This window comes from Anolis sagrei, chromosome 1 (assembly GCF_037176765.1).
Source record: "Anolis sagrei isolate rAnoSag1 chromosome 1, rAnoSag1.mat, whole genome shotgun sequence".
Classification (NCBI taxonomy): domain Eukaryota; kingdom Metazoa; phylum Chordata; class Lepidosauria; order Squamata; family Dactyloidae; genus Anolis; species Anolis sagrei.
The window spans coordinates 287407997-287434085 of NC_090021.1; the positions used below are offsets into that span (position 1 = coordinate 287407997).

The window sequence follows — 26089 nt, forward strand, 5'->3', positions numbered from 1 at the left end:
AATGTAATATTTAGTCTCCTACAACTTCTTTGAAACTAAATTTACCCTTGGGCTGATATTTTTCCCCATTTTTAATTTAAATGAATTGAACATATGGGCAAAGACTAGGGACCTCATCATATTAAGTGCTATAACATCGGTGGCAGTGCAGGGGTGGGGGAATTTGTTGGGCATCATGGTGAATCCATGGGGCACTGGGGAAATCCATCAGTCCATCTCCCGCAGAGCGGCCTTCCCCATCACATGGAGGAACATGTGTCACTGCCTGACTTCACCTCACGCTGTTCCCATTGCTGGCAATGAGAACCAGGTAGCCTCCCATGTTCTTGTTGTTCTGTCGTATAATGCTTTCAGCACAGTTTGGGGATGGAGCCCCCCTGGAAGTAGCTGTGCATTGTTTGATGGGATATGGTGTTCCATCCCCGAACTGTATTTGACCATGTGATGAAGTGGTGTGTTTGTGTGTATGTTGGAATCAACACTTGGCACCTGATCAGACATATGACCTCATCAGATGAGTTATTTTCAGTGTCAGAAGATGCTTTTGCTCCGGTTGAGCCATGGAGCCCCATGCTACCTATCAAATGATGCAGGATCACTTCTGGAGAGGGTCTATGGCTTAACTGGGGCACAAGCATCTTACAATGCTGCACCGAGAACAGGGGAGGCTTCCCATGTTCCATTGCAAACCAAGGGACCAGCACAGAGGGATGCTGTGCAGTGATGCTTCCCCTGTGTGTTGGGAAAACACTGCTGTGGGCGAGGTGGGGGCTTGGCGCTGGAATTGGTGTGCTGCCCCACTGATTCACCATGAAGGCTGGCAAATTGCCCCAGGGGACCACATCAATGTGATGAGGTCCATAGTCTGTTTGCAGAGCATTGCCAAGCAGCATTAATATACAATGAGTTTAGATAAACGAACATGTGGATTTTCTCATATAACATCCAGAGTTTTATGTAATGATCTGGTCGCTATGTGCATTTGGTACTTTCCCCTCCTGTCAATTTTGTAGGGTCATCAAAACATGGAGTTGAGGCTGGCATGAGAACCTATGTGTTCAAAGCTTTAGGCCATTTATTGCATGTAAGGACTGCAGGTGAAAATTCTGGCTTGTAGCACCTCTTTGCTCTTGGATCAAATAGAAGGATAGATGCACTTTAGTGTATTGCTGCAGTTGGCCTGCAGTTCTTCCAGCAGAGTTTCTTTCTGCTTTCTGGGGCTTAATTTCATAATGTTTCTGTTTTTTGGCCTGAAGTTTGCCTTCTTTACCATGGGAAGGATTCCTCCCTTAAGGCCTGTCTTTCACAGCTCTTACACTCTCTTTGTGGTAAATGACACATAACATTACTCTCCAGTGGCATTTTGCCTGGATGTCTTCATTGGCACTTACTCACTACTTGAATGTTTTCTCTTCTAATGTTTAAGTGACAAAAATCATTGTGTGCTCTGCTTGAAGAAATTATATGAATAAAAGTAAGAAATAAATATAGATGGTCAGACATCCATTGATCTCCAACAGCAGTGGTCTTTTTCTTGTGGTAATTGTTTATTCGTTCAGTCACTTCCGACTCTTGGTGACCTTATGGACCTGCAAATGACAGAGCTCCCTGTCAGCCGTGGCCACCTCCACTTCCTTCAAAGTCAAGGCAGTCACTTCAAGGATGCCATCCATCCATATTTCCCTTGCTCAGCCCCTCTTCCTTTTTCCTTCAATTTCCCCGAGCATCATTGCTTCTCCAAGCTTCCCTGTCTTCTCATTACGTAGCCAAAGTACTTCATATTTGCCTCTAATATCCTTCCCTCTAGTCAATATCCGGGGGTAGACATTTGTAAAAAATTTATTATAGTATCCCAAGCCACTGAAAAGTTATGAAAACATGTAAGTAGAGAAAACGAAGAAAACATTTCTTGATACCACACATAGAGACATAAACTGCACCAAACATCAATTGTCCGTATTTTAAAGATGCTACCACATCCTAAAAATAGATAAAGAAACCATCTCAAAATTATAGATGCATAGCTCAGAGTACAAGTTTCAGTTACTAAGCCCAATATAACAATGTTTGTAAGTAAAATGTATCACGAGATTTCTCATCAAACATTCAATCAATTAAAATTAACCAGTAATATTAGGCCATGGTTCAGTATTCAGGTGTAGTTGTTGTTACTGATTCATTTAATTAAAAATATTATATTAGATATGCAGGCATTTCCCTATTTCTCCCTTCTTTGAAAATATGAAAACCCTTAATGAGAAAATTCAAATAAATAATTGATGCACTTTAGGTTTTAAATCTTTAGTTATGTCTTGTGGCTCACAGTAACAAAATATATTTTAAGGGTATCCATATTAATGAAAAGGCTAAGAACTGTTTAGACTAAGCCCATCTAAAAGACTTCCTTATAGATGTATCCCTCTCTTCCACCCACCAAATATCAATTTTACAACAGAAGCAAAAATAGTTTATTTAACTTGTGCATGTGTGTGCACGCTTTACCTGACAGCACCTTAATGCTTTATGATCATTTAATCCTCAAATTATTATCTATTCTGTTTCCTACACAACTATGTAAAATATTCATTTCATAATGGCCAGGAAGAGGCCTCATTAAGTCCCAATTACGTATTGAGGTAGAGTTATAATTCTACGCCCTAATACATTATTTTCTCTTCATATAATGCTTCATATAAAATATCAAAATTTCTGGTGAGTCACGTGCCCAAGCAAGGACAGGGCTAATTGTTGATGCAGACGCTGCAAGAGGAATTTGTTTTGAAGGGACCTCATATACATTTCTCCAGTTGCCCTCTCGCCAGCAGTGGTACCATATTGTATGGCTTCTGCAGGATTACAAAACATAGCAGCATAACATGCCCTGCTACTCCCAGGCTTTTGCCCAGCTTCGTTTATGAAAAAGGCCCAAAGCAAGATTTCTCTTTCTAGACTCCTTAAGTTCTATGATCTTAGTTAAATTTTTATTAGGTAGTATGGGTGACTCTCAAAAGTTAACTCTCACAGACCTCTAGGCTTTATGGAAAGGTGGGCTGGTATTCTTTTTAATGTTCAGCACACCCCACACCCTGTTTGGATTGTTGTGTGTTTTCCGGGCTGTGTGGCCATGTTCCAGAAGCATTCTCTCCTGACCTTTCTCCTACATCTATGGTAGGCATCCACAGGGGTTGTGAGGTCCCTGCTTGACTACAAGAAGCAGATCCTCTGAATGAGATGTATATAACTATATTTTTCATACATGGCAACTGGGACACATGTGGCTTAGCAACATCAGAGTGCGGCCAAGACGCAAACATTATTAATGAGGTCAGATTCCATCCCCAGGTGATCTGCCCCCAGGATTTAAGACTGACTATTGGTTTTAGCCAGCAATACATAGTTCTTAGGGAACATGGTCAGCAAACACAATTCTTTGTGTTCACAGTCTTGTTCCTCACTTGATGGGTAAAAGAGTTCAGGTATGAAATTATAGTTGACCCTCCACATTTGTGGGTAGAAATTTTGTGATTTGATTATTTGCAGAGGCCGGATCCAGACAGGCTTTAGCCCAGGAGAATCTGCATTTTAAAAACGTGGATTTTCCTGGGGGCCTGTCCACACCCACCCCAGAAACTTGCACTTTCTGGGGTGGGTGTCCAGACATTCTCTCAGGACTAGCCTGAGAGAACATCTGGAGCCACCCTCCCCCCCAAGCTGACCAGACCCCTTCCAAAAGTAGTAAAAACTTACCTGGTCCCCATTACAAGCCTCATCTGGCTCTCCTGCCATGTAGACATGACGTTCCAGGAGAGGGGGGGGGGCAATTTTCCTCCCCCACCCCACTCTCGTGGCACATCATTTCTATGTGCCGGGAGAGCCAGCTGAGTCTTGTAATGGAGTCCGGGTAAGTTTTTAATACTTTTCTAAGGGGTCTGGGAACTTGGGGGGAGGGGGGTGGGTATTCTTACAGTTTACCGGGTTTATTTAGCCTGGTAAACTGTGGGAATACTGTCTGGACTGGAAATAGTAGGTTTATCCTGCACCTTCCAAGAAGGCACAGAATAAACCCACTATCTAATTAATTTGCTACAAATTTTCCTGGTATGTAGCGAATTAATTTGGGGCTGTCCAGAACATTGTCTGGACAGCCATTCCTTTATTGTGATATATATGGGCCTAGAGTTTATTAATATGGTATTTCTAGGAATCTCTAGGTCCTTCAGGATGAGTGGTTCCCAGCATTTGGTCCTCCAGGTGTTTTGGACTTCAGCTCCCACAATTCTTAACAGCTGGTAAACTGTCTGGGATTTTTGGGAGTTGAAGCTGAAAATACCTGGAAGACCAAAGGTTGGAAACCACTGGTCTAAAGTAAATGTCTGTCAGAAGTTGACCAAAGAGTTTCGCTGGAGGATCTAGAGCAGGAGTGTCAACCTCATTTTCATCCAGGCCCCTCACCCTTATAGTTGTCTTAAAGGGGCCACTGAATCTATGGACGGAGAATCTATGTACACATAGGGCCAACTATATATTTTTTAAATAGTGGTCAGTGCTCTTTAGTGTTTACCAGTTTGGGTAGCCACATATTGCTGAATGATAACTCCCATCACTTTTTATTCTCCACCCTTCAGACTGGGGCTAATGAGCGTTGCAGCCCAACAGCACTTGTGGTTTTGGTTTTCTTCTGCATGCTGCTTCAGTACATTCACCTTGATTGTGTTTTTCTGACCTGTAGAGGAATGGCCTTCACAACCATCAAGACCACAAGAGCTGCATACTCAGCTGGTGATTCCTGCCCCTAAATTTCCTACCATTCTTCGTGAAATCATAACAAAACGCATAACAACTTCAGAAGTTTACAATTTCTTAATGGGATTCCAACTAAGCAATGAATACTTAGATAATGAGAACTTTTATATATGGAAAGGTAAGTTGTTGGGAATGTTTATACTCTTGCATCATTGTAATACAGTTTTCATAACATTAAGCATATAGGGTGGTTTAAAAAGATTAGAATAGATAAATAAGCAAATAATAGTTATTAGCATTGTAATACTGGATATAGACATTTGTGCCTAATTAATGAAATATCTCGCTAAAGCCCTTTTCTTTTTGCAGGTGCTGCTAAATCTAATACAGTATACTCTCAGTTAATTGGCTTCTCTCAATTTTCCAGAAACCTAAAATTTCCACAGTTCTATTTTTTTCATGGCTACCAAAGTCGGTGAAAAAACAAACATGAACACACTTTTTCAATGCTTCATACCATTTATATGTGTTTCTTAAGAGTGGCTCCTGCCAGTCAGGATTCATGCAGTTCATGCTATTCCTGTAATTACAGTAATACACTACCTATTCAATGTGACTTGGCTATGTCTTGTGGATTTATGTTGCACGTGTAGTGATGCTGCACCTTCTAATAATGGAAGCTCCTTTCTACATGTGACCTGTGGAGTACAGGTGGCCTTGGGGAGAATGTTTCATCCAAGACTTTCTCCTTCCAAATTCCACAGATCTCCCCATTCTTTTCAAAGTGGCTGTACTAGAGAATGCAGTTTTACCCATAAATGATATTTTCATACCTGGAAGCCCCCCAAAATAACTCCTGAAAATGATCAGATGTGATCTCTGGTATCTAGGAATTATGCTTCTGCTTATAGCATATAGTAGTGATGCATCCTGCAGAGACTTAGATGTTTCTGTGACTAGGATGTTCTGACACTGCACAAGCAGGGGCCTTAGGCAGCTTCTACACAGTCATTTAATCTGAATGTGGATTATAGCAATCTAGTTCACTTTGGAGTACCTATACAGGCACCCCAGCAGCTGGCTGGAAGCTGTCATGGGATCCTGGACATAGTCTTCTTACTGGCAGGATTCTACAGTCCCAAAGAGCAGCTCAGAGCTGAAGTACTACAATGCAGTACAGACCAAATGTAATAATCAGAGCTAAATTATGGAAAGGCATCTTATTGGGCACTGGATGGCCTCTGGATAGGCATTAATGAATGACCAAAATAGACAAGTAGTCAGTTTATGAGGTAGAGTTGGGCAAAATAGCAGGCAGCTAAATAAATCTAAACAAATGTGGCACAAACTCCCTACTTTTGAAAGCACCAAGATCAGCCCCTTAAGCACTTTCCCTCTCCTGCACACAGATTCACAACTGACATAACACACCGAAATATATAGTAAGGCTATCTGGTCATCCTGTGTTAACATTTTGCTAATACAGTTGATGATCTAGGGTAGCCTCAGAAATTTCTCCTGAAGGAGCTTACACTTCCTCTACACAATATATTTAGTTGTCTGCCTGAGCTTAAGGGGAGAGATTGAACTGCTCTGCACTTTTTGTTCTTGCCCTTCAGAACTATATCTTGCTAATGCCTCAGAAATTTGGCTCTGTGTATTTGCAGGTTATAGTGGACCCAGATAGCTATCCTAAAATCTGCTTCCAACACAAAAGCTGACCCAAACAATGCTGTGTTTTCTCTGTAGTGGCTAAGACTTCTTGCATCACATCTCATAGACTGCCTCTGTCATGGTGGAGTTGCTGTTACTGCCTCCTGCTTGCCTCTTGTTATCTGTTTAAACAGAGCCCTCCTGAGAATGAAAAGAGGGTTGCTGCCACCGCCACCACCCTAAGCCCTTGCAATGCTAACAGGAGATGAAGCTGATCTTTCCCCTCTAGTGTGGTTCCTTTGGAATCATAGAATCATAAATCGAGTTGGAAGAGACCACATGGTCTATCTAGTCCAACCCCCTGCCATGCAGGAAAAGCACAATCAAAGTACCCTTTCTTTACCATTATAACATAGTATCATGTTCTGTGACTTTGTCCTGAAAAAATGGTAAATACAGCAGGGATGGAAAGAAAATTTGAGGAAAGACTGGAAAATGTTTGGATCTATTTTTCAAGTGTTGAGAAACTCTGATGAGAAGGGTCCTTGACTGATGAGATTCCTCACAGTTTGGGATTTATTCTGTACAAAATTCACAATTGAATGTTTCACACAGAAAATAGCCTGCAGACAAAACAACTGCAGCATTTTTGTGCAGAAGCCAGCATTTTCTATATATAATCTTTCAATGCAAAAGTATTAATTTCTAGGGAGAAAATGCTGTGCAGAAAAGTGAGGTGGTGGTTATTATGTATAAACTTGGTACACGGTTGATTTGTACAGAAAAAAACCCATTTATTGCAGAGAAAGCAGCTTATTTTGTGTAGGCATTAACATTTCTGCATTGAAGTATTATTTTCCATCCAGAAAATGATGTTTTCTATGCAAAACATCCATGTGTGAATTTGCACAAAATAGATCCCAAATTGTGAATAGCTCTTGAAAATGGCATGATTTTTAAAGGCTTTCTCACCATAAAAGAAAAATTGCTCAAAAGACTGATCCCTACCTTAAATAATAAGCTTAATGAAAAATTACATCCCTGATAGCAGTACCATTACATGGATAGTTGGAAGATAGCATTACTTATTGTGACTTCAAGCAACAAGGGGGAGGCATGAAAGGCCAAGGCTCATACCTAGTTTTATAATAAATCAGTTGTGTTCTGGTTGAACCAGAGACTCACAGATATCAAATCAACAAAATGCTACTGAGTGATGACAAGTATTTTTCCTTTCAGATACTGTACTGGATACTTTTCCAAACCAGTTGACAGCAACATCAGAATATCTAACCCTAGCAGATACTGCAGCCTTCTTAGACATCAGCTACCCACCACTCTTGAGGCCAGAGAGAAAAGTGGATGTTATCATACATTTAAATTATTCTTCTGGATCACAAACAACAGTGAGATTATCTGCACTTTGATATTGTGACTTCTCATTTATTGTTTCATGTTTTTACACTTATAGCTACTAGGAAAAAAATTATGAAAGGCCAGTTTATGCATTCTTGGGTTATGAACATCATCTGAACAGTACTTGAAATATTATTTGGCATGGCATCTGTCCCAAACTGTGGTGTAACATAACATTGCCGCATAGAATGTTTAGTGCTTCAGGAAATGAATTAATTATTGCTTCAATAATTAATTAACTTTTAGCACAACAGGAGTCAAGCATCACTTCAGTAAGAATCCAATATGATTCAGATTTTTAAGAATTGCAAGTGTACTGAGATATTTAATACATGGCTGGAAATAGTCATGGATAGAGAAGATGATTTAGGTTGTCTTTCCCCAACTTGGCCTTTTCCAGATGTGTTGGACAGTGACTTCCACCATTCTTGGTCAACCATTGATTTGTGGACTTTTGTAGCCTAAGGATAGCATTAAGCAGGATGTGCAAGGACATCCTAAAGCATGATATCTAAGAAAGAAAATGTGAAAATAACAGAAAGAACCAAATTAAAGGATTGAATAGCTTGTGCCATTAGGAAGTGAGAGGTTGAACTACTGTGACTTATGCCATTTACTCATAGGATTTCTTATCATACTAATAATTTCATGTTTGACTGAATTCATTTAATAAACAACAACAATAATAAAAAACTTTATTTATATTCCATCCTCTCTCCCTCTCTCATGAAAAAAGATTTTTTCATTAATTGTAACAAACTAAATTCTGGGCTTAGATTTACTAAAATATTTACAAGTTGGGTCTTTTGAACTAACATTTCAAGCATGTGAGTTGTGCCTATTTTATAAAGAGCTTTTGCCACAGGGCTAGTAAAATCAGTATGAGCTAAGAAGAATAGCATGCTTGTCTACATCTGGTCATCATCTGCAGTAGCTGCTAATCAAAGCTTTTCTCTAAAGAGTCTCCAAATGGAAATAAAAATATCTAGTCCATGAGAATATTCTCAAAAACACGTTTTCAAAAAAAAAAAGAAGGCAAAACAAACAACTGTTATCAACAACCCATAGGCTAACATACTACTATACCTTTCCCATTCCCACCACTGACCTATAGATAGTATATATGAGCACTTAGAATTGTATAGTAATGTCATACATCCAATAACTTCTTTTCAAAAAAAGATAGATATTACAATAGGTTTTATTTCTGTCTTTGCCTTTGTCCCACAATAATCCAGACTTTAGATGAAGCCTCCAGATATTTCTCAAAGCAAGGTATCCCATTTCCTAAAGTAAATCTGAGTCATATTAAGGATGAAAATTTGAAGGAGTGCTATGTCTTTGAAGATCCTGAGAACCCAAAAGCTCCTATTGTGGTTTTTTTCCCTCTAATAAATGACACCTTCAAAAAATACAAAGCACCAGGTAAGTTATCACATGCGAAGCTGTGTCTCTGGCCCCAGCAATTCTCCCCTCTCCTGCTTAATCTGTCATAAGTAGCACTGATAATCTTTTTGTTGAATTAACCTTTATATTCAGGTATATATAAGGCTCTTTCTAAACTACTTATCACCTGGATGAAGTTCTCAATATTTGGAATTATCGGCATGCCTATAAGTTGATATGTTTAAATGATACTAAAGAAATAATAAATAAGCACCACTTTTTCTCCCCTTGCTCAATCTATGGAATGGGAGATATAGTTTGGTGAGGCATCAGCATCCTTTGGCAAAGAAGGCTAAAGACCTTGTAAAACTACATTTTTCATCATTCCATTGAACCATAGCCATTAAGGTGGTATCAGACTGCATGAATTCTATAGTGTAGATGTACCCTTAGTTTGCATATTCCTTGAATCTCATTTTTTAAAATTGCACTAAATAGCTTTTGAATGAAGGAGAACAATATATGTGCCCAGAGGTGATTTGGGAGCTTAAGGCCTTTCAAAATGTGATAATGTAACCAGCTGTTTTATTTTCAGGTGTGGAGCGCAGTCCCTCTGAAATGAAGCAGGGCCAAGTTGATGTGTCCAGCCCACAGTCTCCATATGGGTTACAGTGCTTTCAATACACAGAAGAGGATTTTGACAAGCTGGTGGAACTGACCAGTTACAATATTCAGAATAATAAATACTTGATCCTTCAGTCCTTGCAAAGAGCAATAGAAAGAAAAGGATATCAGATGAAATGAGTCATGCATCAAAACATGATTGGTAGATTAATGCACACAGGCTGCTATATTTAATTTATTAATTAATATATATTGACTAGCTACCTCAATTTAAAAGAACTAGCGCATTTTACTTGTAACCATGACATATTTCACGTCAGTATATTATATAGAACGTTTCCTGGAGGGTTAAAAACTTTGCAGTGATCTCTTGAAGGGATGCTATAAAGAATGATTGGGCTGCAAGTCTCTTAGTACTTAGGACTCACCTATATCCTCTCTAATCACCTGTATTATAATCATACCCCTGTAGCCAAAGATTCTGCATCCATTGATTCAAAAATTCACTGCTTTTTGTTGAAATGATGTTGCCATTTTATACAAAGGACACCATTTACTATGCCACTCTATATATTGGGACTTTAGTATTCATCAATTCTGGAGCGACCTAGAACCAAATCCTAGTAGAAATCAAGGGCCCACTATAAAATTCTCAAATATCGCTTGAATAATAATAATAATAATAATAATAATAATAATAATGATAATAATATACTGTTAATGTGCATTTCTAGAAGAAATGTTTGAAGGCTGTTATCTGTAAAGATCAGGGCATTTGATTTGGAATAAAAGTGTGAAACAGTCATGAATTGTGTCTCAGGTTTCATGTTACTTCATATGACATAATATTACTTCATATGATATAACTTGAGTTTGGCGCCTGCTACGATAGTATGTGGACTTGGGAGGGCCACACTCACCCTCCTTGAGCTTGTTTTGAAGTTCTAGCAGGGGAGCGCAGCTATCGTATACCCGAAACCGAAGACTGGAGATCTCGGTACTGTTCATCTATACCTGGGACATCATCCTCTTCCACCAAGTACACAGCTTCAGGAGGGACACACATGGAGTGGTGAGGGAGGAAGGAACACCTGCTTAGCCAGTCAGATCAGCTGAATCAACCCTGGCAATCAATGGGGTGACAGATGTCGCAGCCAGATCACCCTCACATTGTCCTATGCCCCACTCAACCAATTTAAAAAGAAAAACTCAAAAAGTGCCTCTGTATATTAACATCAATGCAGTAGTAAGGTTCAGAATAAACAGTATAAAGAATCAGTAGAACAAAGGCTGTACCTGTGATGGGTCAAAACAAAGAAAATAGCTTACTTCTGGTGAAAAAAAAAAAACAGGAGGGTGATCTACATAATTTAATAAAAAGATATATGTTGACTATCCCATATCCAAAATGGATGGGACTAGAAGTACCCTCCCTCCCCAATTTTGGAATGCTGTATTTGCATATATGTATATAATGAAATATTTTGGTGATGGAACTCATTAAATTTGTTTCATATACACATGATACACATAGCCCAAAGGTATTTTTATTATACACAATATTTTAAATAATATTGTGCATGAAACAATGTTTGTGTACACTGAACAAATCAGAAAGCAAATGAGTAACTATATCACCCACTGTTTTGGATTTTGGAAAATTTCCAATTCCAGAATTCTGAATGAGGGATGCTCAACCTCATTCAGGTAATGCTTGCTGTAGTTGAACTAATATTTCAGGATGTATCACTGTAGTCAGATACACAATTTGTTCTGTTAGATATTTTCTTTTGAAGTTCTTATGAAGTTGTTAGACTGGCCAGTTGAAAAACGTGCTCGTAAATTAGTTGAGTGGGTGGTGTTGAGGCAATCAGGCAGGCATTTGCATGTTTTAATCTAATGAGGGCAGAAATGCATACAGTAGGGTCCTTACACCCATGTGGCATTCCAGAGTTTTAATCTTGTTCTTGGCAAGTGTGTGACTTTTAGAAGGCAGTAATTCTTGAGCCAAAGGAAGAACAATGTCAAACAGGTATATGACAACCTTTCTCCGAAGAAGGCAGTATGCCTGAAGTGCCTTACTTTGTTTTTAATATATAATCCAAAAAGAAAATGGTTTCAAGAGTTGATTGTAGCTAAAAACCAGTAGCTTCTTTGGTACCACTATTACATCCTTCCCTGTATTTCTTAGCCCAGTTATGATGCCATCACATATGAGCAAATTTTAACTTCTTTATTGCCTCTGGAAACATTCCAGCTATGTTACGTGTATATGATTTCATCATGTTCTATTTGGAATTTACTTCTAATATATGTCTAAGATGATGTTTATACATGTCTCTGTTAATATATAAACATTATATTGAATTACATAACAGAGATCTTGTTTTCGCTTGAAGAATTACAGCAGCAATACTTTGAGCACTGAAATTAAACATTCAACTGCTATAGTACAGGAAAATACAGCCATTACAATTATACAGTGTTTTGAAAGCTGGAATCCAACCCTAAACAATTTGGTTTTAAAAAATAGAGCCTTTCTAGTTGTGGGTGGTTGATCACTGTAGTCAGATACACAATTTGTTCTGTTAGATATTTGGTAACCTATTAACCTATTTGGCAAGCAATGTGTTACAGTTGCCCCATTTAAGTATCTCTCAGAACTTCCTCCATCCACCTGTGGCATGCTTTGATCTGAGAAATATGGACTAACAAAGCAGGTTTGTTTGGGTATGAGATATCTTTCTGCAGTGTCAGATCCTGGCCAATAACTCTTCTCATTATCATAGGTTAGTTGTTCTCTGATTTGAATACTAAATACACATTTGTAGATGGGCATTATGACTATTAATGGTTATCTATTTGACATCAACACTCCCTAGGGGGATTTATTAGCTATCGAGAATGATTCATCCTAATTATTAGTGCTATTATGTTTTGGCACATAAAGAGAACTCCAGGTCATAAATAAGATTTTGTATAAACCAAACATAGCATTAAAATATTCAAATAGAAGCACATCTTCCATAATTTCATTTCATTTCATTTCTTTTAAATTTAAAAATGGCCTGGAATCCTGCATGACTCTAGATCTCATGTTTCAGCCCTGAAATGTCAGGATAATGTTTTCAGAAGCATTCTAAATAATGTTCAAAGAGTTTTGCTTTCTGAAGGCCCATCTACACTGGTCAGTTAATCTGAGGCCACTCTACAGCAATTTAGCCACAGACAGCATCCTCACCCTTCTGTTGATCAGAGTCCCATCAGCCCACCCAGGCTGAGATGGCATCAGTCCCACTGGATGCCCCGTGCAGAAGTATCTTGTGACCAGCAAGAAGGAAGGGAGGCAATGGCAGCAACATGGGCTCAATATATCTGTGCTGATGAACACAGGGTAAAAGGGATGGTGACAGTGGCCAATGTAGAAAGTGTACCAGTCCAAATCAAATCTGTTCCTGCTATCTATAATGTTTTCATCAGAGAAATGTTGGAGGGTTTGAAGTGACCAATTAACTCAAAATTATATTGGGAGAATTGGGAAGGGCTCCCAGGGCCCAGCTCTTCACTGAGGTAAAAGGCTAGGGGTAAGAGGGTGGTCTTTTAATTCTGGTAAAACATGGGCTATTATTCTGACAGAAGTTTGTTGGCTTGCCCTAAACCTGCTGTTCTATTGCATCTCATATACAGTCAGTCCTCTTTATCCACCAGTTCTGTGTCCACGGATTCAATCCTCCATGGCACACACACATTTATTTATTTACTATTTATTTACAGCATTTATATACTGCTTTTCTCACCCCTAGGAGGACTCATATAAACATCCAAGAAATAGAATCTTGATTTTGCTATTTTGTATAGGGAACACCATTTTACTATGCCATTGCATATGGGACTTGAGGATTCACAGATGATTTTGGTATGAATGGAGTATCCTGGAATCAACCACCAGCTGAAAGCAAGGGCCCACTTTACTAATTTGTTTCATACAATGTTTGGTCTGATTTGGGTGTTCAGGGTCAACCAGGCTGTTTGCTCTGTAAAAATTATTATGTTGCGGTTTACACTAAGCTTGCAAAGAACAAGCTCAGTGTAAACTGCAACATAGGGGGACCTTGTGGGTCTTTATTTAGTGTGTATATCATTCTGCAGATGATGCCCAACTCTATTTCTCTATTCCATTTCAATCTATAGAAGGTGAGTAAATGCTGGACTGGTGCCTTGAGTCAGTGGCGGGATGGGTGTTAGTCAAGAAATTGAAGTTAAATCCTAATGAGTTGGAACCTCTGTGGTTAGGTAGTTCCCAGATCTCGGAAGTGGGCAGATGTCCTGAAATGGCTCTCTAACTGTTGCATTGAGCCCTGAACCATTTTTCAACCACACACCACACTATGTCAAAATAAGATAAAGTTTATTAAAAGATTATATAAAGAAATCAGTAACTTGATAAAGAAGCATCAAAGTTTAAAAAGCCATTCCAAAAGAATCTCAGAAGCCCCAAAATCATTTAAACACGGTCTTCATAAGTAATCAATAAACATGACATCAGGAATCCAAGACAGTCAGTCTAATCCATATAGGAACCAGAAAAAGGAACAAACTTGGAAACTTGGATACATGGAGCAAGACCTAAGAACAAAAACCAAAAGCTGTTTTTGCCTTGCATTCAATGTTGCTCTCACAAAGGATTGTACCAGAAGAAACCACTTAAAAGGCCTCAATTCCTCCTATGACATCATGTCTCCCACACCTGCTTTTCCTTCCTTATCTCTAAGGTGCTGAGAAAACCTACCCTGTCTTTGTTTAACATTTTGCCTCCTGAGTTCAAGACGACTTGATCCAGAAAAACATTCATCTCCCACATCCCTTTCAGACTGTATCTCCTTCAGATTCTCATTAGAACTGATAACCCTGGGAACTGCCAAGAGAATTCATCACAACGTCCTCCAAGCCACTTCCATCCTCTCCTGACCTTCCAGTCTCCATTCCAGCATCCCCTTCCTCATCCTCTGAGCACCCAGACTCTGACCAGGCTACAACACTTCTATTGCACAGTTATAATGGTGGAAAAAACTAAAAGATGCCTGGTATGATTGTTTATATGTAAAATGTTTTCTTTATGTGTGTCATAGTCATTCATTAGCTAAAGAGGTTACATTCTTCCTTAATGCAACATTCTGTGTTGTTTAAATTTGTATTTCCTAAATAAGTATATATACATGGATTCCCTGTGCTGACCCATATTGGTGAAATGATGCTTTCTTTGGGATGAGAAGTGTCCTCTTGCACCTTACATGTATGTGCAGTGGAAACGGTGTCACCTAATTTATGGCATGACAGTTTCCTGCCTAAACTGGTTATTGCCTTATCCTGCCTAGCCCAGGTTCAAATTATTAAAATCATCCCCTTCTACTTGCTTTAAGGTAAAGAAGTCAGGAGCTGTATAATCCTAGCTAGGGGATATACATGTTTGGGTTACTCCTGTCTTCTACATGAATATTCTATTATATAGTACAGTCTGCCTTGCACATTCTAGAGGACTGGGGCACAGGGCCCCCACAAAAGTGAAACATAATGTATTTAAAAAACTCTCATTTGTATAAGAAATGCTATTTGTTTTACCCGAGAGAACACATTAACATGATTCTATGATCAACCTCTGCCTCCAGCATGATTAGGTGGTTAACCTTTGCTGGATGCACTTTCTAGGAATGTACTTTCTAGGAATCTCTAGGTCTTCCAGTGTAACATTCTAATTAATTTCTGATGAAAGTTGCACTGGAGGACCTAGAGAGTCTTCGAGTTAAGACTTCAATCAAATTCACAAATAATCAAATCTGCAAAAATCAAGCATGGAAGGCAGACTGTACAATTCTCCATTTCCCCTTGAAACCGAAATAGCAGCATCAGAAAAAAGTATTAGGAAATAAGAGGAGCCAAAACTTTTCCAGAAAGACTGTATTTATAATCATGGTTTATTTGAACATGCTTTGTTTATCCTACAATGTTAATATTTGTTTACTGATTATAGGTAGCCCTCAAGTTACACTTGTTCGACTTACATATGACTCATGATTAAGAACAGGAGTGAGACAACAGGAAGTGAGAGAAATCTACCCCTCAGAAGGGAAATTCACTCCCCAAAGAGTTATGGGAAAAAGGTGTCTCAACTGAAGTTTTTTCACCAATCCAGAACAAGCCAAATTTTTCAAAATCCAATTATGATAGGGACAGAAAGTATGGTAAAATATTTTGAAGAGGGGCCCAGACAACAAAACAAAGTCCACAAGGGTGTTCATTCTTCTTCATGCTATCCAATGATTCTCTATCTATTTATCTATCTATCTCACTGGCTGGAGTTACACTTAAATATTTTACCTGTTCTGACTTACATACAAATTCAACTTGAGAACAAATGTACAGAATCTATATTGTTTGTAACTTGGACACTGCTATATATATATATTCTACCTAACTTCTAACTAGTATCATAGTATCATAGTTTTGTTATCTAGAACTTAGGCAATGACTAGTTAGGTTCCATTTTATTCTAGAAATTGTTGTAATTTTCTCTTTCACATATTTTTTACAGACTTTAAAAAATCTTGTCATACTTGCAGGATGCTAATAAAGTTTGGAAAACATTCTTCAACAAACAGGATTTAATGGGTGATATCCATCTTCATAATCTTTTTAGTCGTGAGTCTTATCTCACTCATTTGTTTAATTCCTTGGCTTGTTTTGAGAAGAAAAGATTTGCAGATTGTACTATATTCATATTTGGCTGATAGGTATGCAAATGTTCTCGGATTTCAGCATCTTGATGGAAATTTTGAAATTGTGGGGCCCAAGTAAACAATGTTATACACTACCAGCTTTAAAAAGCTGTTTTGCATGAGATCTGCACTGCAAAAGAAGGCGTTCCAACATGTTAATCTGCATTTTCTGAGCTGTTTTGCTGTTCTCTCTCTAATTAAGATTACAAAACCCACCAACCATAACATTTCCCAGTGATTTCAGAGATTCATATGAATCCATTAGCTTAAATACAATGACATGACAGCAAAGGCCTCAGTCTTGGAAAAGGTTAAAACTACAGTCCTAAACATTAACAGTAAGTTATTTCACCATGGTCAGGGAATGGATACTAAACCACTCATTTCCTTGATGCTATCAATGGTACGGTATATTTCCTCCAGTATAACTGGATGGATGCCTCTAAGTCCTCGTTGATGAGGGAGCACAAGTAGGATGATGCTGTTGTGAGTTTCTCGTAGGCATTTCATTGGCCATGATAGGAACAAAATGCTGGATTAGTTAAGCCTTTGATCCAGAATAACTGCTCTTACATTTTTATCTTCTTGTTCAGTTAAGATGAACCAATCTATAGTTTGCTCTGAGTCATGAACTGAACAGTTGGTTTGTTGGAACACCCCCATGTTTGTCAGGGCAGACCTGAAATGTGGAATCACTCCAAGCTATAGATAGAATATTTGCCAAAAAATTATTCTTGACTAGAGATGTGGCCTTGATAGGTCAAAACAGTCTGCTGAGAAATCACCATACCTCACAAGAATTTGTCCTCCTGGCATGAGAATGAGACAAGTAACACTTTTTTTTTCTTGTTCTGATTTTGACAGAATTATCTCTGTGCAAAACTACTATCTTTTATCCTTTTGATATACATAGCCAGCACAGCACTGGCTGTGACAAATGAAAAAAATGCATACAATCCATTCTAATTTTTTGAAGGCCATGCACAAAACACTGTAGTTTTGAGTATCTAACATAGTTTCATGCATAATTCTATGGATTTTGCACCAATATGATGCCATTATGCAAAATGGCTTGCAAGAATTATTAACAAAGAGGGCAGGAAATAGCTTGTCATCTACCAAGTGAAAAATTATGCAGTTCTATAAGCAGTTTTGTTGTTGCTGCTGTTGTTGTTGTTGCTGCTGCTGCTGCTGCTGCTGTTGTTGTTAAAGTGGAGGTGTACAGTTGCAATTAAATGAAGATGGCTTTAGCTTGGATGCTGAAATTCCCAGGGACATTATCCCAAAGTGTCTTCCTCACCAAATGTGAAACCACCTCTTTTAACTCAAGCTGAAAGTCTGATGGTGAACAGATAGGCAGTAGAACAGCTGCATTGCCAAACTGCAAAGATAAGATTCATATATATAAGAGGACTCCTTCTCACAAACTCTGTAGTCTATTCAGGGGCTTTATTTTTAATGGAATATAGTATTAGGTAGAGAAAAATTTAATGATTTATTCCTGGTGGGGAAATAGTTTCCTAACAGTCTGGAAAAAATAATGGACCAAACTCTTTTTCTGTGCTGGAAATAAGTTTCTTGTTCAGAAAATGTGTTACCTTTTGTGTGTGTGTGTGTGTGGGGGGGGGGGGGCACAAAAATTACATGCTATTTCCCAAGACATAAGTCCTCTCAAACACTTCGGGATTTTCAAATCTATGGAGAATACTTATTATCTCTCACAGAGAGGATAAGACTACCATAATTATTCATCCTCCAATGTAGGATGAAATAGACAAGGATTTACATCAGTAGGATATGACAAACTTCCTTTTAATTAAATGTAGGACAAACCTTTCTTCCTTTCTTCAGTTTCTTTCTGGATCAAAACAATTTTTTCCACCACAAATATTACTAGTCAACTCCAAAATGTGTTGCTGATGAGTGTTGAACTATGGCTCTGGAAATCAGAGTTCAAGTCCCCCCTTACCCATGGAAACCCATCCTCAAATGAAACAAAGGCAAACCACTTCTGAATAAATCTTGCCAAGAAACCCTCATGATAGATTACCCTTAAGGTTGTTGTAATTCAGAAACTTGAAGTGCCTCTCCTCAACACACATTACCTTGTGGACACTATTTAGCATTCTCCCAGTGACATAATATTTTCTCCCGAGACAATGATGAAGAAAAATTGTTTCTCAGTAACCGCATTGTAAATATATGCCATCTCATTTCAACATCATTCATTAGAACCTTTCTTTGGGGAGTAAAACAACAAATAACACAGATTGGGCATTGCTTTGATGGGAAGAAATGTTTTTTTTTTTTAAAGAGTAATACTTGAGGGGAATATCTGCTTCTTGTCATTAAATGTAAGTTCTACATTGAAATTACAAATAATACAGTAGAGCCTCGCTTATCTAACATAAACGGGCCAGCAGAACGTTGGATAAGCAAAAATGTTGGATAATAAGGAGGGATTAAGGAAAAGCCTATTAAATGTCAACTTACGTTATGATTTTACAAATTAAGCACCAAAGCATCATGTTTTACAACAAATTGACAGAAAAAGCAGTTCAATAAACGGTAACGTTATGCAGTAAATTACTGTAGTTACGAATTTAGCACCAAGACATTGCAATGTATTGAAACAGCTGTGGATCCGGGCGGGAGGCAGATTGTGTTGGACAATGCAGAACGTTGGATGAGCGAAGGTTGGATAAGTGAGACACTACTGTAATAGTAATCTTCAATCCACTGAATTTTAAAAAAAAAATTTGCTTCTTTATCACTGAGTGTGATGTGTTGAAAATATTATATGTGAAGATTTGGTATAACATTTTAATAGGCAATTTCATAATTAGTTCAGTATACATATTGCTAGCAGTCTTGAGTCAAGCTTTATGTTCTGCTTAGCCAACTGTGGTTAGTGAGTTAAAATATATCCTAAGCAGGTGTCCTTTCACAGGATGTAAGCTTTTGTTTAAGCTCTGATTATATAGCAGGGATACATCTGAAGTTCCCAAGTATCTGCTACTCCTCTGCAGACCTATTAAGGTGGGGCAAGAGAGAGGAAAGGAGGAAAAAAGGAGATTGATCTTTCACAATCTCATTCCTCTGGGCAATGAGTCTCCTCATTTTGCAGTCATTGGATGGATTCCCACAGCCACTGGAGTAGGAGAACATGGGCAGGGATCCATTTCCATTCTGAAATCCCAAAGGGCGGGCCTTGAATTTAATTTTAAGACAGCTTCTCAATGACTCCTGACAGCATTACAGCTGGAAAAATGTATCAGGAATCCCTGCCAACTGAACTAACTCTGGAAGCTGCTCATGCCTTGAATTTGGCCCAAACAAAATCATGTTCAAATTCATATCAGGTAAGGAGCACTTTAAAATAAAAACAGTTTGTGCTTTATCTTTTTTATTCAATTTTTTGTTTACCTCCTGTGTTACTATCTTGGATGTTAAAGAGACATGGCACAATTCAAAGCTGATTGTGACCAGCAAAGCCCACAACACTTATAAAATCATAGGCTTTAAAACAAATTGTTTGGAAGATCCTTATGGGCTTGCACAGACTGTTTGGTTTTATTTGTTTGAAAGATTTCTGAAGGATAATTTTCTCTTGATTTCAATATCTTGGAAGGCATGTTTGGTGGGGATGTGAGAGAGGATCACATGGTTGGCTTCATATATTGGAACTCTAAGTTAAGGAAGCTGGATTGTTGTTGTTGTTGTTGTTGTTGTTGTTGATGTTGTCGTTGTTGTTGTTGTTGTTGTTGTTGCAAGCCATTAGTATCCAGGCTGACCTGATGGAGAAGGGGATCTGTCTGGTTAGATGCTGGCCAAACCTTGGAAAAATATTTTTATGTCCAAATGCCTAGAACCTGTTTCCAGCTTCAATGAATTTTAAAGTTATATTAATTTCTATTTAAACTACAATTTTATTCAAGATTTTTATTTTGTATGTATTAATTACATGCATCGGTAAGTTTGTTTTGTATTACTGTATTTCATTGAGCAATATTCACATCTCCCTTTCTGGGCCCCCAAATTGGTATTTCTACTTTCATGGAGTAATAGTTGCACCCTTGATTCTTTGCATGCCCTCTTCCAGCTATGGTGCTTCTCTTGGCTGGTGTTTCACTCAGATGAACTGGCGAGTAAAGCCAAGTAAAGCATTGTAGCTGGAAGGGGGTGGGCATGCAGGCAAGCGAAGCTTCACTCACTCACATGCCCGCCCCTCCTTCCAGCTATTGTGCTTCACTATCTTGCGCATGGGAAAACCCTCACTCACCCATGTGTCCACCCCTCTTCCAATCATGGCATTTCACCTGGCTGAGAGTTTCAATTCCATCTCTCTTCAGCCCAGTGCTTTTGGATTCAACTGAGTGAAGCACTTTAGCTGAAAGAAAGAGGGCAAGCATGTGCATGAGTGTGGCATTACAGCTGAAAGTAAGCAAAACTTTTTCATAGAAAAATAGTTGCACAACCCCCCCCCCCCTATTTTCATGCCCAAAAAGGGATAAAGTTGTGACTATTAAGCAATAAAATATGGTAAATTGTTTGTTTTTATATTTTATCTAAATGATGTTTTGCAGCTATATTGCTTGCATTTTGTTCCAAACCATTTCCTGTGTGTGTGTGTGTGTGTGTGTGTGTGTCTGTCTGTCTGTCTGTCTGTCTGTCTGCATCTATCTATCATCTATCTATCTATCTATCTATCTATCTATCATCTATCTATCTCATGCCTGTTGGTTGTGGCAAATCATCTCAACTCTCTTCAAGATTTTAGTTATTTGTTTTTATATGTCTTACCCAGTGATAAATTTATATTATGCATTTATGTTTGTATGGGTCATTTAAGTTTATCTTTGCTATTGTTTGTTTGTTACTAAATTTTAAAGTTAGGTCACTTATGTATTGCTTGATGTGATCTGCTTTGACGTAATTTGTTTGTATGTTTATTCCTGCTGGCATTGAATATTTGTCTCATATGCTGGAAACCGCCCTGAGTCCCTCTGGGGAGATAGGGCGGTTTACAAATTTTATATATATATGTATTCAGCATCAGAATTGATGCTGAATATGTCCTTTAATAGGTAGGTTAAATATAGAAAAAGTTATTCCAATTCATCATCAATTGACAGAAATACTTAAATGGCCCAGATCCCATCTGATCTTGGATGCTAACCAGGGTCAACCCTGGTTAGTACTTGAATGGAAGGCTACCAACAAATATCAAGCACTGTTAAGGAACAAACCATTTCTGAGTATACCTTGTCTAAGAAAATGCAATGAAATTCATAGGGTTGCTATAAGTTGACAGGTGACTTGAAGTCACATGCTAATAGACACTCAAGAACAGTAGATGTTTGGAAGGCCATAGACTCTCCTTCCCTCGAGGCAGAAGAACAGGGGTGCTTTAGGTGTGGATTCATGCATTGGCAAAAGGTTGGAATGGGGGTACCTTCAAACTCTAGGAGGCAATCAGCATAATCATCAGCATACTTGAAGTGAAATGGGCATAATGCCCAATAGAATTAAGGCCACAATATGAACATTATTTTTAGATTGGATTTCAAAAATGGAAGGAAGGAAGAAAAGAAAAAGAGAGAAAGGAAGCAAACAGGATACATACACACCAGACACCTCCAGACAGAAGGAGCCAATGGATGGCAGGAGGGGAGCACTTGAATCCTCCTGTGAAGGACCAGTTGGTTCCGGCTGGCATTGTTGCCAGGTGGAAGTGGGGAGGGGCCTTACAAACCTTCCTACAGGTAGCCCCCTCCCCCCTGCATTCGGCCTTCCAGCAGCGCAACTCACCCTCCCACCCTCAGTTCAATATTAGTTGTACTAGGGCCGGGTAGGAATTTTTTCCCTCCTCAGAGAAGAGGTTTTTTTTGCCTACCCCATATTGAAGCTGACAGGAGTAAGGAATTTAAATGGGTGGGGCTGTATAAATAGGAGTTCCTGGTGGGAAGTGTGGGGAGAGAGTGGAGAGTACACTTTGGCACCCCTCCATTCTGGGGTGAAGGGAATTTTGGGTTTATCTCCATGGGCTTTATGGCTTAGGGGGTTCCCCAAATACTTTCCTTAGGGCTTTCCTGGGGGGGGGGGTTACCTCTTCCCTATGGGGCTTTATGGTTCGGGGGGGGGGAAGGTCCCCTCCAATGGTCTTCCAGTAATGACCAGCCGGGACAGCAAGCCATCTATGTGGGCTGCCCCCGGGGTCAGGGGTTTCGTCCAGTGGTTGGTTTGGCAGGTGGTCCCAGAAAGATACCTGGCCTCACACCATTACCCATGTCACAGTGCTCCCCCCACAACTAGTCAATTAGTTCACTTATCAGTTTCTAATTAGGTCAATAAATGGCCTGTTTATTTCTCCACATCTTGTGGCTGGTCTCTTATTTCACGATGGGGATTCAAACACACATTTTAGATTATACACCTTTGGCAGGACCCATTGTTTTTGGTTTACTGTAAAGTGCCATGTACACTTGATGCCACAATATATATAAATACCGGGAATGTGAAGACTGGCATCTGGGTAGAGAGTTGTATAGCTTCAAAAAATTCACACTCAGGGCACATCTACCCTGACCAGTTTGGTTGATGTAGAATTGGATCAGTCACATGGCAGCTACATGCCACATGGAAATGATCTGTGGCAACATGGGACAGGGCCACTTTAACACTGCATTACTTTGCATTACCCAAAGTCTGGGAAAAGCCTGAATCCTGCTCACTCGACTTTAGGCCAATGAAAAAAGTTGGGTCAGTTGCTCCTCCATGTTGCACCAGTCTCTATCCATGACATGGTATCTACTTTCTACTTGAGGTCAGCCACAGATATAGGGAGGACTTGGAAGGAAGGGATAGGATTTCCTCCTCTCCCCCTCAGCACCTTGTTGCAGTGGCTGAAATCAAGATGAGTGATGGGGATCGGGTAGATGCCATGCCACAACCTGAGACTAAAGACCTTCTAAGCCACTGGATTGAGTCATGACAGGTAAAATTACTCGAATCATGTATGCCACTGATTCTAATGCACACCTCAATTTCAAAACTGAAACAATAAAAGGGAGGAGGTGGAGGCTTAAGTTCCCTCTTTGGAGAGGCCTTGAGACTGTCTCCATCTCTTGAACTGAGGTGACTCATTGTTGGTTTCTTGGGAGAACAAGTGGCCCAATGAAGCTGATAAATAGAGGGGAAAGGGACCTTGGAGGCATTGAAGAGCCCTGGGGAGTTGTTAGTGCCTTTCCTCAGCTAAAGAGAAGGAGGAAGTCACCCTCGGGGTTGTTCCACAGAACACGGCTGAGCCTCTGCCTCCCCCTCCCATAGCCTTCACCTCCTCTCAGCTCCCGTGCTCAACTGGGGGACACCACAGGAACTGCTGCCACCAAATCACACCAACTGGGAAGCTGGCCTGGGAGGATGAATGGAAAGGAGTCAGGAGAGTTGGGGGATGTGGTGGAATGGCCAACAGGCAGGGTTTACATGCATGATTCTAATGTACCAGTGAATCTAATGTGCACCCCAATTTTGGTGATATAATTTAGTTGTAAAAGGTGTGTGTTAGATGAGTAAATATGATAATTCTACAGTATAGATGCACTTCCTGAAACTGTGTATATCTGTTCTGTGGATATGATGGTCTTATTGTAGTTCCAAATAAATTGGGCACATTGAATGACTTGTCAGTAGTTGATTTTACTTTGTACATTTTGATTAGAACTAACCAATAGGCTAAGGTCCTCCTGTTTTGTTCACTTGAAGTGGAATCATTTAAATTGCAATTCGGCATTTACTTGAGAACTCCACGGAAAACAGCAGACATACTGCTGAGTAGACATATATGGAAATGTACTGTTAATTTGAAAATATGTCATTATTTCAAATGGAAGGATATAATTTCTATTATTTCATCTTTGTCCTCCAATTCAGCATCTTCATTCAAGAACAGAGATACAAAATCACCTTGCTGTTGATTATTTTAAGTGTTAGCTCTCACTTGTTACACCCAAGCACTTAATAATAACTGCTTTGCTTCAGTGCATTTCAACATTTCTTTCTGTTTGTGTCACAGGCTATTGCAACATGCTAAAGTTGTTGGGTTACTTATTTTATATAATTTTTTAAAAATCTATTCTTTCCCTTTTAGGACATTGTTACAAAGGTACATCATGTTGATCATGTGGAAAACATTGAAATCGAACCAACAACCCAGCACAATGTGGAACAGTGTAATTCTCCATACAAGGTACTACAAACTTTCAGAATTGGGGGAAGACTCAGATTTTTGATCATTCAAATGCATTTCTGTGAATGACTCAGAATGATGGAGACAGTGATGACATTCTGAGGGCATTGAGGCTTTGCTCATGTGCCAAGTTGAAAATCACAATGCAGGGAGAAGATTTTAATTAATGTTTTCATGTTTATGTTTTAATTGGTTTGGATTTTAATGCATTTGTTTATTTATCAATATGTATATGTATATGTGGTATCAAATTGTTGCCTTTGTAAAGCCACCCTGAGTCTCCTTCGAGGTGAGAAAGGTGGGGTACAAGTATGGTAAATAAATAAATAAGTGAGATATATCAGATATATCACTTATATATCAGTGAGATATATAAGTTGTCTCTATGGTGGCTTATTGCTTTGTGTGTAAAGGGGAGTAATTTTCAAAATTGATGCTGAAAATGTCCTTTAATAAGCAGGTTACATATAAAAAGTTATTCCAATTCATCATCAATTGACAGAAATACTTAAATGGCCCAGATCCCATCTGATCTTGGATGCTAACCAAGGTCAACCCTGGTTAGTACTTGAATACCAACAAATATCAAGCACTGTTAAGGAACAAACCATTTCTGAGTATACCTTGTCTAAGAAAATGCAATGAAATTTATAGGGTTGCCATAAGTTGACAGGTGACTTGAAGTCACATGCACATAGACACCCAAGAACAGTAGATGTTTGGAAGGCCATAGACTCTCCTTCTCTTGAGGGAGAAGAACAGGGATCTTTAGGTGTGGATTCATGCACTGGCAAGAGGTTGAAATGGGGGTACCTTCAAACTCTAGGAGTCAGTCAGTATACTTGGAGTGAAATATGCATAATGTCCAATAGAATTAAGGCCACAATATGAACATTATTTTTTGATTGTATTTTAAAAATGGAAGGAAGGAAAAAAAGAAAAAGAGAGGAAGGAAGCAAATAGGATATGAACATAGATTAAGTGCATCATTACATATAATATGGTCATATTTTCAACAATACATTGTCTTCATGTTGTTGTCTATTATATGAATTGTCTAATAAACAACAGACAGTGAATGCTTGTATTTCTATCTTACATTAAAAGGATGCAGAATTCAACTAAATAACCATCATTTAGATTCCACATGAATATAGTGTAAAACAATTTGTGCATCTAAATACTAAATATATTTCTAATGAAATATTAATAACTTTTCATAGGTTGAACCAAAAATAGATAGCTA

The 26089-nt window shown here is 38.8% G+C and overlaps 2 protein-coding genes across 3 annotated transcripts in view; both read left to right on the forward strand.

The window, feature by feature from the left end:
• The window catches only part of LOC132770722 (cytosolic phospholipase A2 epsilon-like), a 66266-nt gene extending 55635 nt beyond the window's left edge, over nt 1–10631 (forward strand). For both annotated transcript variants that reach the window (XM_060768401.2, XM_067462832.1), the window contains exons 17-20: nt 4730–4921; nt 7636–7802; nt 9051–9237; nt 9794–10631. In XM_060768401.2, the coding sequence (XP_060624384.2) occupies nt 4730–4921; nt 7636–7802; nt 9051–9237; nt 9794–10002 (755 nt within the window). In that variant the 3' untranslated portion in view covers nt 10003–10631. The remainder of the gene's footprint in view (nt 1–4729; nt 4922–7635; nt 7803–9050; nt 9238–9793) is intronic.
• A 9122-nt stretch (nt 10632–19753) lies between these two features.
• Nucleotides 19754–26089, forward strand: part of LOC132766515 (cytosolic phospholipase A2 epsilon-like) — a 62705-nt gene continuing 56369 nt past the window's right edge. Inside the window, exons 1-2 of the mRNA XM_060760866.2 lie at nt 19754–19957; nt 24745–24843. Coding sequence (XP_060616849.2) covers nt 19835–19957; nt 24745–24843 — 222 coding nt within the window. The 5' untranslated portion in view covers nt 19754–19834. The remainder of the gene's footprint in view (nt 19958–24744; nt 24844–26089) is intronic.